The 13,659-nt window shown below is 40.2% G+C and overlaps 1 protein-coding gene across 1 annotated transcript; it reads left to right on the forward strand.

Annotated features, from left to right (window-relative positions):
• Positions 1–2,266: 2,266 nt before the first annotated feature.
• On the forward strand, positions 2,267–7,990 carry prss16 (serine protease 16; the record flags this gene model as incomplete). Its single annotated transcript, XM_023405184.2, has 9 exons — positions 2,267–2,390; positions 4,078–4,155; positions 4,622–4,669; positions 4,753–4,872; positions 5,476–5,640; positions 5,810–5,951; positions 6,147–6,326; positions 6,468–6,622; positions 7,512–7,990. Coding segments are annotated over 9 exons (1,084 nt in total), but the record flags the coding sequence as incomplete, so codon positions are not given.
• Positions 7,991–13,659: the final 5,669 nt, after the last annotated feature.

Raw genomic sequence — 13,659 nt, forward strand, 5'->3', positions numbered from 1 at the left:
GACGTTTTATGCCATAGTATACTATGACGTTTTTTGACATTTTTATGCCATACTATACTATGACGTTTTTTGTCATTTTTATGCCTTATAATACTTTTTCATTTGATGCCTTACCATACTATGTCAATTTTATGACATATTATGCCTTAATATACTATGATGTTTTTTTGACATTTTATGCCATAGTATACTATGACGTTTTTTGACATTTTTATGCCATACTATACTATGATGTTTTTTTTGACATTTTATGCCTTACAATACTTTTTCATTTGATGCCTTATCATACTATGACAGTTTTATGACAGATTATGCCTTAATATAATATGATGGTTTTTTTAACTTTTTTTTGCCATACTATACTATGACATTTTTAAAAAATATTTTTATGCCATACTATCCTATAATGTTTTTTGGCATTATTTTGTCTTACAATATTAAGTGAGTTGATGCCTTACCATACTATGACGTTTTTCTGACATTCTATACCTTAATATACTATGATGTTTTTTTGACGTTTTATGCCATAGTATATTATGAAGTTTTTTGACATTTTTATGCCATACTATACTATGACGTTTTTTGTCATTTTTATGCCTTATAATACTTTTTCATTTGATGCCTTACCATACTATGTCAATTTTATGACATATTATGCCTTAATATAATATGATGTTTTTTGGACGTTTTATGCCATAGTATACTATGACGTTTTTTGACATTTTTATGCCAAACTATACTATGACGTTTTTTGACATTTTTATGCCAAACTATACTATGACGTTTTTTGACATTTTTATGCCTAACAATACTTTTTCATTTGATGCCTTACCATACTATGTCAATTTTATGACATATTATGCCTTAATATAATATGATGTTTTTTGGACGTTTTATGCCATAGTATACTATGACGTTTTTTGACATTTTTATGCCAAACTATACTATGACGTTTTTTGACATTTTTATGCCAAACTATACTATGACGTTTTTTGTCATTTTTATGCCTTACGATACTAAGATTTTTTTTGACTTTCTTTTGCCTTACTGTACTATGACCTTTTTTGCCTTACTATACTATGATGTTTTTTGACATTTTTTTCCTTAATATACTATGATGTTTTTTTTTTACATTTTATGCCTCACCATAATATCACACTTTTATGCCTTAACATACTGTGTCATTTTTTAAAATTTTTTAACCTAAGCATATTATGACATTTAAAAAATTTTTCCCCTTATTATACTATGACATTTTTTGACGTTTTTTTGCCTTACTATACTTTGATGTTTTTGGACACTTTTCGACTTACTGTACTGTGACGTTTTTTGACATTTGTTTGCCTTACTATACTATGACATTTTATTACCTTTCTACGTTATGACGTTATTGACGTTTTTTTGACTTACTATCCTATGACGTTTTGAGTTTTGTTTGGCTGACTACACTATGACATTTTTTTAACATTTTTATGCCTTATCATACTATGATGTTTTTAGACAATTTTTTGCCTCACTAAATATAGTGGGTTGGGTAAAACTTTTTATATCTTACTATACTTTGACTTTTTTTGACGTTCTTCTGACTCACTATTCTATCACTTTTTTTTGCATCATTACTCTGACATTTCTTGACATTTATATGCGTTATTATGCTATGACGTTTTTTGATGTTTTTATGCCCTACGGCATTATGATGTTTTTTTACAATGTTATTTCTTACCATAATATGATGTTTTTTGATATTTGTTATACCCTACTATACTATGACGTTTTTCTTATATTTTTATTCTTTACTATACTATGTTGTTTTTTACACTTTTTGCCAAAGTATACTATTAGATTTTTTGCCTTACTATTCCATGACGTTTTATGCCATAGTATACTATGAGGTTTTTTTTGAAGTTTTTATGCCTTAATGTACTGTTACGCTGCAGTCTAATGGAATGGGAACACAACATATTCGTAAGGAGGTTTTTTTGCCCCAGTCCCAAAAACCAAACTCACAAGGCAATGAGGTAATTTATTAATACCAAAAAAACACATAACTGAATTTTGAAAACAATGTATTTCATATATGGAAATTCAACAAATGTACATATATTACATTCACGTATGGGAATTTCTGAATGTCAATTCAGATCTTATATGTTAATAAACCATTTGGTTGTCTCTTTGTTTTGGAGGGGTGGCAGGGTTATTGCGTCCCTTTTTTTTTTTCAAGTGAAAGATGCTGAACTTGTGTATTTCTGTCTCTTTGGTCCAGGCTCGCTGACTTGGCTGTATTCCACCAGTACATCAGCCAAAGCTTCAATCTGAGCCACAGGAACACCTGGATCAGCTTTGGAGGCTCCTACTCTGGAGCTCTTTCTGCCTGGTTCAGAGGAAAGGTGAAGGACTGGACCCAAATATGAGGCTTTCAAAGATGCATAAGGCTTAAGGCTCTGCTCTCTTAACTAATAATTCTTTAAAAGACAACATTTTTTTGTCAAGTAAATTTTTATATGTATAAGGCCAATTCACAACATACGTTATCTCAAGGCACTTTCCAAATACAGCAGGTCTAGCCCTTCATTTTATAATATTATTTACACAGACCCAACAATTCCCACCAAGAGCAAGCACTAGGTGACAGTGGCAAGGAAAAACTTCTTTTTAAGAGGCAGAAACCTCGAGCATAACTGGACTCAGGGTGGGCGGCCATCTGCCTCAACTGGTTGGGTTGGAGAGAGAGAGAGCAAGAGAGAGCACAGAGGAAAAGAACAAGAACGTCCAGTGATAGAAATATTAATAATAGTGATAGCAGCAGCAGTAACAGCAATAGTAATGTAATGGAAACTGTAGTGCTACCTAATGACAGCTCATAACATTAATAATCATCATTATTAATTATAGTAAATTTTAGCAGGTTTAGCAGCAGGTATTAAACAGGATTATGGGAGCAGTAGGTTGTTTGCAGTTGCAGATCCAGACTCTACAGCTGCATCTCTGGAGGCGGGAGGACCTGCGGAGAGTAACAGGAAGGAGACAGAGAAGAAGAAGGGAGAGAGAGAGGCACATAGCCTGGGCGCTCATGTGCTTGAGCTATCGCCCGTCAGCATGCATGACAATTGACCTTGATTATGAAAACATGTATGCAGAGATTTTTCTTATTGTAGCTCTGTATCCTTTTACAAAAACATATCCAACCAGAATGATTGTATTAAAATCCACTGATAAGAATCAGTTGGTGGGGAATCGCTGCAGTGTGAACATTTCTGTAGAGTAGTCTAAAGGCAATATTTCCTCTCCTGTTATAATGGCTGCTCTTTTTTAAACCCTAAAGGAAATAAGAAAGGCCATATATCATCTAATGAATTCACAACCACCTATCACGTCTACCACTTAGACCACAAACTAAAAGAAAAAGATGTTACTAACACATAAGAGGCTGGCTTTGACTTATGGTCACTGCAGAGATCCTGCAGTTGATTCAGTGTAACACACCTTAGATCATCAATAATCTAGGGTGTTTGTTCAGAATTAAAGAATAGGGCTGCCGTTTTTCTCTATGCTCTTATCGTCAACAAATTAACATAGTGAATGTAAAACATGAGTAAATAGTATATTTATTAGGCACTATTTTATGTGCAAATCTGGCTACTATATTAGAGTACTCACAGCAGTGTCATGGTGTGTGTGGGACTGACTCACAAAATAAAGTTACAGTCACTGTGTTCATAGAAATGAAAATGTCAACCAGTGCAACAATATGATTCACTAATGTGCTTTTAACACTTTTTGTACAACAATGTAGCTCAATGGCACAGAGGAATAAGCTATATGGGGTTTTGGCTACAGAGACAGATACTTGTTAATATAGGATTTTTGGTTAGTTGGTTAAAATGTAGAATATTACCAGACTTGTCCTTTGATATTAGTTGGTGAAACACACTAAAAGCATTCTCTTGTCTGCAAATGCCACAGAGGCCAAAAAATATATAACACATGAGGCATTATATGAATGCATGAATGCAATGACCTATATATTAATTTGTTTTTAAGCTTGTCTCTCCTCTATCTCTCTTCCTCTTGCAGTTTCCTCATCTAGTGTACGGAGCTGTGGCCTCCTCTGCTCCTGTAAAGGCGAAGCTGGATTTCTCTGCCTACAACAATGTAAACTGACACGATCCATGGTCATAGTATTAACATATTACCAGAGCTGTAGACAGGATTTTTTAAAATACTTAAGTCCAAATACCTACACTACTAAAAGAAAATCTGAGAAGAAGAATTTTATTCCCTGATTGGTGGTCTAAATGCTGATTTTAATCTCCACAACAACACAAACATAACACAACACAAACATAGTAAATGTGGTTGATAATTCAAAATCCCATTATTTTATTTACATTGTAATTAGTCTTTGTTTTGTATTCATAGACTGTGAACTTCTTCTCAGGTTATCAGCCCTCTCCAAATTCCCAGACACATTACCAAGACCTCAGTGTCCTCAATTGTACCTCCAGATCTGCATGTTACATAAACAGAGGTGCTTGTTATCACTAATTAGGCTAGTGAGACATGCCTCCTTTAAATAACAACATCCTCACTCTCACATCTGTCACTTTCTCTGTTTCAGGTTGTAGGCTTGAGTCTCAGGAACGAAGCGGTCGGTGGCTCAGAAAAGGTGTGAAGACAGACACCTGTCTGTGCATCATATGACAGGCATTAAATTCCTGTGTTAAATTCACCCTCATCTTCTTCCTGCAGTGTCTGGCTGTTGTGCAGGAAGCCTTTGCTGCTGTGGAAGTTGCTCTAATGGGCGGCAATGTCAGCCAGGTGGCTGTGGACTTTGGCTGCTGTCAGATCCCAAAGGATCCTGATGATCAGGTGACAGTTTTGGTTTTTATGAGAAGCTTTAGTTAATGAGCAAAGAACCATCTGTTGTTCGGGCATTTTTGTTCTCTTTATTTAAATTGACTGATTTTTATTTAGATTTTAGATTTAGATTAAATTAGAGATGTTAATTGACATTTCTACTAGTAGCGGGCCATGAGCAGGTTGGCTGCCGATTCCTAGGTTGGTGGTTCAAAACTTGGCTCCCAAGGTTGTGCTAGGAAGGTTATCTGGGGTAAAACCTATGCCAAAGCCAAATGTGCATGTATCGATCCACTGTGGTGACCCTTCATGGGAGCAGCCGAAAGACAATAACAACAACAACTTAACAGTCTTACTAACTATATGAAAGTGGATGTTTTTACATTATATTTTCATACAATTGAACTGTCAGTGTTTAATCTGGTCATGTTTGCATTTGTACTAGAAGCTGAGGTTATGATTCAACCATTTATCCATCACTAACTATTTAATCTGTGTATTCATTACTTTTAGCTTATTATTTTAATCATTTATCTATTTTAGCTATTTCAGCCATTACTTATATTTAAACCATTCAGTGCTAACTGTTTAGACCTCCTAACCCTCACCCTTCAGATTGAACTGATGCAAAACCTGGCCGACATCTTCATGGGAACGGTGCAGTACAATGAAGAAGGGGTCCTCATGTCTATCAATGAGCTCTGTGGTCTCATGACCAATAAGAGTGAGGCATATGAGGAGGAGATGGAGGCTTACAACCGCCTTGTTAGACTTGCAATGGTATGGAGAACACCCAGTACAGAGATGACCCCATTCAGTGGTAACGCACAGATTGAAACCACCACAAGATGTCACTGTTGCACTATATTTGTGAATTTCTCATTAGTGACTAGGGTTTGTTTCTTTGTTTACGGGTATTTCTCTGTGTGTATGTGGGTGACTTCTGCAGATTTACCGCTCCACCAGTGAAGAACCCTGTCTGGACATCTCCCATGAGAAAGCAGTGAAGGATCTGATGGACACGTCCCTCCATTCAAGCAGGAGAGCAGCAAGACAGTGGACCTACCAGACCTGCACTGAGTTTGGCTTCTGTACAACACACACACACACACACACACACACACACACACACACACACACACACACACACACACACACACACACAACAACAACACAAACATAGTCAACATCATTCTTTCTATTTCTTGAACCCCTTTTTTTTGTGTGTGTGTGTGTGTGTGTGTGTGTGTGTGTGTGTGTGTGTGTGTGTGTGTGTGTGTGTGTAGACCAGACTTGTGAGGATGCCACTTGTCCGTTCTCCGGGATGCTGACCCTGCAGGTTGATACTCAGCTCTGTCCCCTCCTGTTTGGCATTTCCCAGCATTCCCTGCCAGCACGTATCACCTTCACAAACACCTACTATGGAGGAGACAAACCTCACACATACAGGGTCCTTTATGTCAATGGTGAGACAAGAAAATACTTTAGAATCAACAAAATAAATGACTGAACGGAAGGCGTAAACTAAAGTAAGGGAGCAAAGAAGTGAGGGAATCGCCTCAGGATATTATCGAGTTATTGAAAAATCTATATCACCATTTCCACAGGTGGAATTGACCCGTGGCAGGAGCTGTCGGTGGTCCAGGACAGGACTGAGGAAGAGGAAGAGGCTCAGACCATCTTCATTGAAGACACCGCTCACTGTGCAGATATGACGAGCAGAAGAGTCACAGACCGTCGCTCTCTCAAGAAAGCCAGAAAGGTACGTACACCTCACCAACTCATTCATCTGTACAACAGACATCAGGATCACAAGGTCCTGATACATTTGACCAAAAGCGTTTGCACAAGGAACGCTTACTGAGGGACACATTTTTTTAAAACTACCATTTCCAAGGTCGCTGGTGAAAATTCAAGTTTCTTTCCGATAGATTTGCTAAAACAGAATTAGTCAAGTGTTGTTGCCACATTATCTATAGTGCTGTCTTCAAGGGTAGTTCACCTTTTGTCATGTCTGCCTTAAACCAACCCTCCCATGCCCGTGTGTGCTTTGAAAGCTACTGGTTGTTGTCACTTCCTGTTTATCCCCTCCTTATGTTGTTTACAAAATCTACATCCCTCATTTTGCAGGGAAAATAAGCATTTTAAAGTTTAATCAAAGTTAATATGAGGTTTCTCAGTCATATGAATGGGGGCCACTCTATGTGGAGAGGAGGAATAACTATTTCAATGTGCATCTACATGTGAGGAGTGAATTGTTCGATACACACACAAAAAATGTGAATCTGTCCTTGATACGGAATTGATTTTAAATGATCCTATTATAATCATTACTAGTAGTTGTGTTAGTTGTATTATACATCATTATTTCAGTGAAAACTGTTAGCATCCCATGATCACCTAAGGTCTCCGTGGAGGCCTTTTTCGGACCTGAATATTTTATATTCTTAATGTTTTTGCTTGAAATGTGTCAAATTCAACTGACTTTCAACATCTGAAAATATCATGAGTCACTCACTTAATGAAATATTAAGAAACACTTGTATTTATCTAACATTTTAGGTGGTTGCTGCAACATATTAAAGTGAACGTGTGTCTGTTTTGATGATCTTTAACACACTGTTTTTCCCTCCCTTCCCTCCATCTCTCAGGAGATTGAGAATCATGTGGCCCGTTGGCTGAAGACAGCTGCCCAGGAGAAGATGGAGAAAAGAGGAGTCTGATCAGATCACATTATAACCTGATCAGCTCTTATCGCTGTGCCCTGAAAGTGATAAGAAGCAGTTAATAAGCTGGTGTGTCTGCCTGCTCTGCTTCATCCTCCTCATCCTCCATTTCCTGTCCCCTGTCTTCCACCTCCTCACTCTCCATCTATAACCATCTCGTAGCTCTGCGCTCCATGTGTGTGTTGTTTGGTTTTATTTTTTTTAAGGATTGTTTGTGTGTCTTTGCAGATGTTACATTACATTTGGAAATGCAGAGACAGCTGTGATGATCATTTCCCCTCCCTAACTTTAATTTGGGCTTGTATTGAATTTCCTAGTTTTATTAGATTTAATATTTATCCACTGAATTTGTGTTTATACTTGTAATAACAATGATTTTATGGCTTCTTCTTTATTAGCTCTTGTGTGGGCAGTAAAATATAATTTCATGGCTGTGGTTTGTTTTTTATTTTCCATTATTCATCAGTTGTCGTAACCTTGTCACACCACTAGGGCGTGATATTGCAACATGTTGTCAAACTCATTTCTTGATCCTCCTCCTCTGTAAAACACATGGAATCAAACCTCAGGACAGTTCACCACACTGACATTTATCTGTTGCTGTAAATAACATTTAGCACAGATTTATATCTGTCATTATGGGGCACTTGTTCGTGATTTGGAGTAGGGAAATTGAAAGTCACAGTGAATCAGTGAATGTGAGACCGTCTGATAGTTGTGTGTGTGACAGTGAGAGAAATAATGAAAGGTGAGGAAGCACCAGTTGTCCTGAGGCCATCTGTTTCCGTATGGGCTGGTGTGTGTGTGTGTGTGTGTGTGTGTGTGTGTGTGTGTGTGTGTGTGTGTGTGACCTTCTCAGTGGGGGGGTCAAAAGTGGGAGGTCATGACCCCACTGACCCTGTGGGAGTGGGAGATCATCAATCAACTAGAGGCTGGACAGAGCAGCAGGAGGGGACACACACACCCACATACCTAGATACTGTAACACACACACACACACACACACACACACACACACACACATATACAAATGTACCTGGGAAACAAACATACTTAATGTAAATGTATTAAAAGCCCATGTTAATCAAACACATCCTGAATAGAATAGATAAAAATGAATAGAAATTTCTCTTGTGGAGCTGATGACATCCAAATATCAATACACACACACACACACACACACACACACACACACACACACATAGTTACATGAATACAGGCCTCTGAGACATTTGCTGTTGGCCGTGTGTGTGTTTTGTTTGATAACATAGTGCTTTCTTATTCATGGGAAACTCACAGATGCTATCAGACACTTTAGACAGCGGGACAGAGGGAAAGAAAGTGAGTAAACCTGAAGCACTTTTTCACTGCAGTGTCTCCATTTCATCCTGTTTCCAACAACACCTCATCTCTTTGCTTTAGTAAACAACCCACAAATAGACACACACACACACACACACACACACACACACACCCCAAAAGCCACTATCATGGTTATCAGCCAGCATTTGCAGAGCGACAGGGCATGCTTTTTCTCTCTCCTCCATTCCTCCTCCTCCTCCTCCTCCTCCTCCTCCTCCTCCTCCTGCAGCCTGTCCCGTTGATCAATGAGGAAGTTCTTGGGCCTCAACTATTAATCAGAACCTATCGGCTATCTGTCTGCTGGGCCAACCAATCACGGCCCTCCGACAGCTGGGCCATGAAAAATGTGGCCTGGTGGATGGAGGAGAGGCTGGGGACTTTAGTTGGGGGTGGGGGGTGGTGGCGGGGTCACGGAGCAGAGGAGGGAGGTGAAGGAGCACTCTATCTGATCCGAGTCAGATCACAGCTGTACGACTGCACTTTATACACTTACGGTTGATTCTTAACATCACACACACACACACACACACACACACACACACACACACACACACACACACACACACACACACACACGTATACACATATGAATGAGTGCACAGGTGCATGTTTCATGACTGATGCAAACTGTTTGAATCTACACATTTTCTTTCTGATTCACATTTACATCAAACTGAGGCGTTTTACATTCGTGCTGCCCCCACTGTGTTACCGTTGCTTTCACTTGGTTTCGGTTATGGCGACAAAAATCACAGAAAAAGCCTCGTGAACTGTGTTTTTTATGGCGTCTCTGCGACAGGAAGCTCCACAGCGAGGACTATAACCCTGTTGATCTGTTGTCCAATAACAAGACCTGTCCTCACGCCTCAAAGCTTCATCAACACACCACCATCCCTCTTCTGCATAATCACCACACTCACCCTCATCCATTCACATCTTATTGCCATGATTAGATTACATCTAATGCTATTACACCGCTCCCATCTCTCTCTCTCTCTCTCTCTCTCACTCTCTTGCTCTCTCTCTCTCTCCCTCATCATGGATTTCTTGCAGATCTTGTTAGTGTGTGATGCGGACCAGGTCTCCCACTTTGGATTTATGAACCCTCAGACTTCTCTCCTTTAATCTCTCCCTCTCTCCTCCTCCGCTCCCCTTCCTGCATCTGTCCATCTATCATTCCCAGGGTTGGCTGGGGCGGAAGAGTATTAATCCCTCCATGCCATCTCTCACTCCTCTGGACAGATGAGGAGATGGAAGAGGGAGATGGGGATGGGAGGAGGAGGAGGAGGAGGAGGGTGGGTGAGAGGGTAGGCGACCTCAGATTACTTTCCATAATATTTCTGTAGCACTGGGGGGAAAAATGGAGATGCATTACAGGTAATGTATGCAGATTTACTCTATGATAGGTCACCGCTTTGATACCTTCAACAGGTATCAGGATTAACTGAAGGTTCTGCGCGGGTGAGTGTGTGTGTGTGTGTGTGTGTGTGGGCGGAGTGGAGAAGCAATAGCTACAGATGATGATGAACAACTTAGCGAGGCAGTGTGTGAGTGCTAGTCAGTTGTTTGCATGTTTACGTGCAGCTTGAGAGTGTGTATACGTCGTAATGCAGTCTATGCAAAAAAATTTGACCTTATGCAAAGCATGCATTTCTGCAAAGGCCAACAGCAACTGAATCTTATTACCTGTTGATGCCTGTCAAACACACGTGCACACACACACTCACACACACATGCACAGAGTATGTTCAACAGAATCCAATAACCTCTGGGAAATCAATTGGAAAGATTAGGACATTTAATGAGTCCAGTCCTCACAGGCTTAATTCTCCAGGAAAAAAACAAAAAAAAACGAAGAAACAAATTCAGTTTAAAGAAAATAAACCTTTGACCAGCAGTCAAGGTAAAGTCGACAAACCCCATCCCACTCCACCACCACCCTTCCTCCACCCAAGCCTCTGCAGTGACAGGTAGATTAAGGGGCGTGATAGATGCCCCTCTCTGTATCTCCCTCTCTCCATCTCCCCTCCTTTCCCTCCCCTCCATCCATCATGGCGGCTGGTGTAATTGTGGCTGCGTGGGGCTGGCAGAGGGAGCCTCCATCCATCTCCTTAACAACAAACAGTCACGAGGACGGATGGCGCTGCACTCCCCAGTTAATCTCCATCTATAAGGGGGAGGAGGGGAGGGAGGGATGGGAGAGGGAGAGGAAGAAAATAACAGAAGGGAGAAAAGGTAGTGTTGGCTTATTATAAACAAAAAGAGATGGAGAAGAGGGGGCAGAGGGAAGGAGGGAGGGAAAGATGGTGGAAGGCTGAAGTGAGAGCCCAGACGGGTAACAGTGGGGATATAAAGGAAGAGGAATGGCCCAGGTGGGACAGAACAAGCGAAACTGGAGGCAAAGTTTGCAAACAGGCTGCAAGAGCTGGTCGATAAGGGTGGATTTGCTTGGCGAGTGTGCCAGAAGAAAAAAGGAGCGATGGGGGAAGGGAGGGGAGGGGAGGGGAGGGGGGGGAGAGAAAATTTATGTCTATGCAGCCAGACGACCCAGAAACTGGAGAGGCACAGGCTCATAAAAATGCACTCTGCACCCCCTACCCCTCCCTGACTACCCCTCACTCTTACCCCTACATTTCTTTCCCTCATCCCTCTCTTTCTTCCCTTTACTTCCCTCCATCACTTGGCTCCCTCTCTCTCTCATGCAGGCGGTGGAGGGTCACAGCTCTCTGATGTTTCGGGTGGTTGTGTGTGGTTGCCAGAGGTCACAGCAGCAGCCGTATTTTCTTAATGGCGGAGTCACCGGAGTCAACAAGGCTGGGTGGCCTTCTAGCCTAACCTCCGTCTCTCTCGGGTGAAGTCAAGTAAACTTGACTTTCGTGGCGAGGTGAAGGCGGCAGCAGTTACTGTTACTGTTGTTGTTCTTCACCTTGCAGATGATGGATTATCTCCTGTTTGCAGCAACTGCATCATGTTGGGAAAAACTGCAGAGGACAAGAAGTATTTTTAGTGGAGTAAAGTCTGAAATCTTCTGTTTGCAATTCAGTCTGACCTTTCTGTAAACTGGCCAACTCTATTTCTATTGTCATGCAGGAGGATGCAAAGACACAAGACACATGCAGCCATGCAGGTGAACATCCGCAGTTCCACACACTCTCACTCCTCGCTTGTTGTTTCCTGTTTTCTAGCCTTGGGCATCACCTGCACAGAGGCACAACTTAAAAGATGAACACGTTGACACTGACACAGCAGCGTGCACACAAACGAACAAGTATGCACACAAAGCCATAAACACACACACACACAAACATGCACACACGCCTGTGTCTGCTCGTGCACACTCAACAGGCCTTGTTGGCCGCAGAGGAGGGAGTACTTGAGCCTCGACAGGGAGTGACAAATAACTGCAGCAGCACTGACATGCAGAATGGTCCCACAGTGAACCTGCCTGACTCCGTGGTGCAGGAGAGCAACAACAAGAAGAAACCTTCAATTTACATTATAGTGTATTTTTAATCAACTGTTACACATGTATTCGTTCTTTCAACATGTAAATGGTGCGCACACAAGGAAAGCACACAGGGTGCAGAATAAGTGACATGATGTTCAAACTTTCAGATTTTAGATTAATTATATTGGTAAACTACTACTACAGCAAGAATAAGATATTCTAAAATAATTTAAAGGAAATGTTGAACTGGTAACTCCTACCTGAGACACAAACTGGGCTGACACATCTGATGAAGAAGGAAAAATACAATAATGACCATAAAGTATTGTTATTATACAGGAAATATGTCATGTTGCATAGGAGGCTATATCTTATAGGGGCTATGCATGAGCAAATTTAGGGTATTACTTGTTTAAAAAAGGAAAAATATCAAAGGAACTTTGTTTAAAAGAAATTCACAGACTAAGAAACGCAGAGTGTCTTAAGTTACATGGTGACACTACTGATGTTCAGGGTCCATTAGACCTGAGAGAGGTGTGACTTCCTGTTTGAGCATTGTTATAAACCTAAGGAACTGAAGTCCAGGATTTCAGTTGCTGCGGTTTGAGACACAAATCACCGACAGAGAGCATTATGAAAATCCATATTATTTAACCAGGTTTTACAGCATCGGGTCTCGAAGACTCCAAACAGACTTAATGCATCATTTTCAGCATTTGACTTGTCATCAGTCATCAGTTCAAAATTACATTTATAAACAATTCTCAAAAATAAATTAATAGGAAAAGTCACAAGCATTAAACTGATGAAACAAAGTTACGTGTGTGTGTGTGTGTGTGTGTGTGTGTGTGTTGAAGAGAGTCTTTTTCTCCAAGACTCCAAACAGAACATTGAGGTTTAAATAAAACAAAACAAACAGCATTTAAATCATTTGTTAATGGGGGATGTTTCAGTGTATTTCCTCTGATTTCCCATAATACAACGACTTTCTCTGACCAGTGAGGTTCTTCAAATGTTGTTGCTCTTTATCTTATTCCTATGTTTTATTCAATTCCACCTTCATGTTCGACAGAAGTAAATATTTTGTTCTGTCTTTATAAGGACATAAGTTATTTTAGGACATCTGTGTGTCTTCTTTTGGGGAGAGTCAATACAATTAAGTTTCAGCATAAACTTGTCAACATATGTTGTGTTAACACATAAATCGTGTTAAAAGTAGGTGTTAACCCAAAGACACACAGTGATAAAAACGACAGGTCCTTT

Source organism: Seriola lalandi, unplaced genomic scaffold (assembly GCF_002814215.2).
Source record: "Seriola lalandi dorsalis isolate HSWRI2012SDOR001 ecotype SW California unplaced genomic scaffold, Sedor1 jcf7180002054264, whole genome shotgun sequence".
Lineage (NCBI taxonomy): Eukaryota > Metazoa > Chordata > Actinopteri > Carangiformes > Carangidae > Seriola > Seriola lalandi.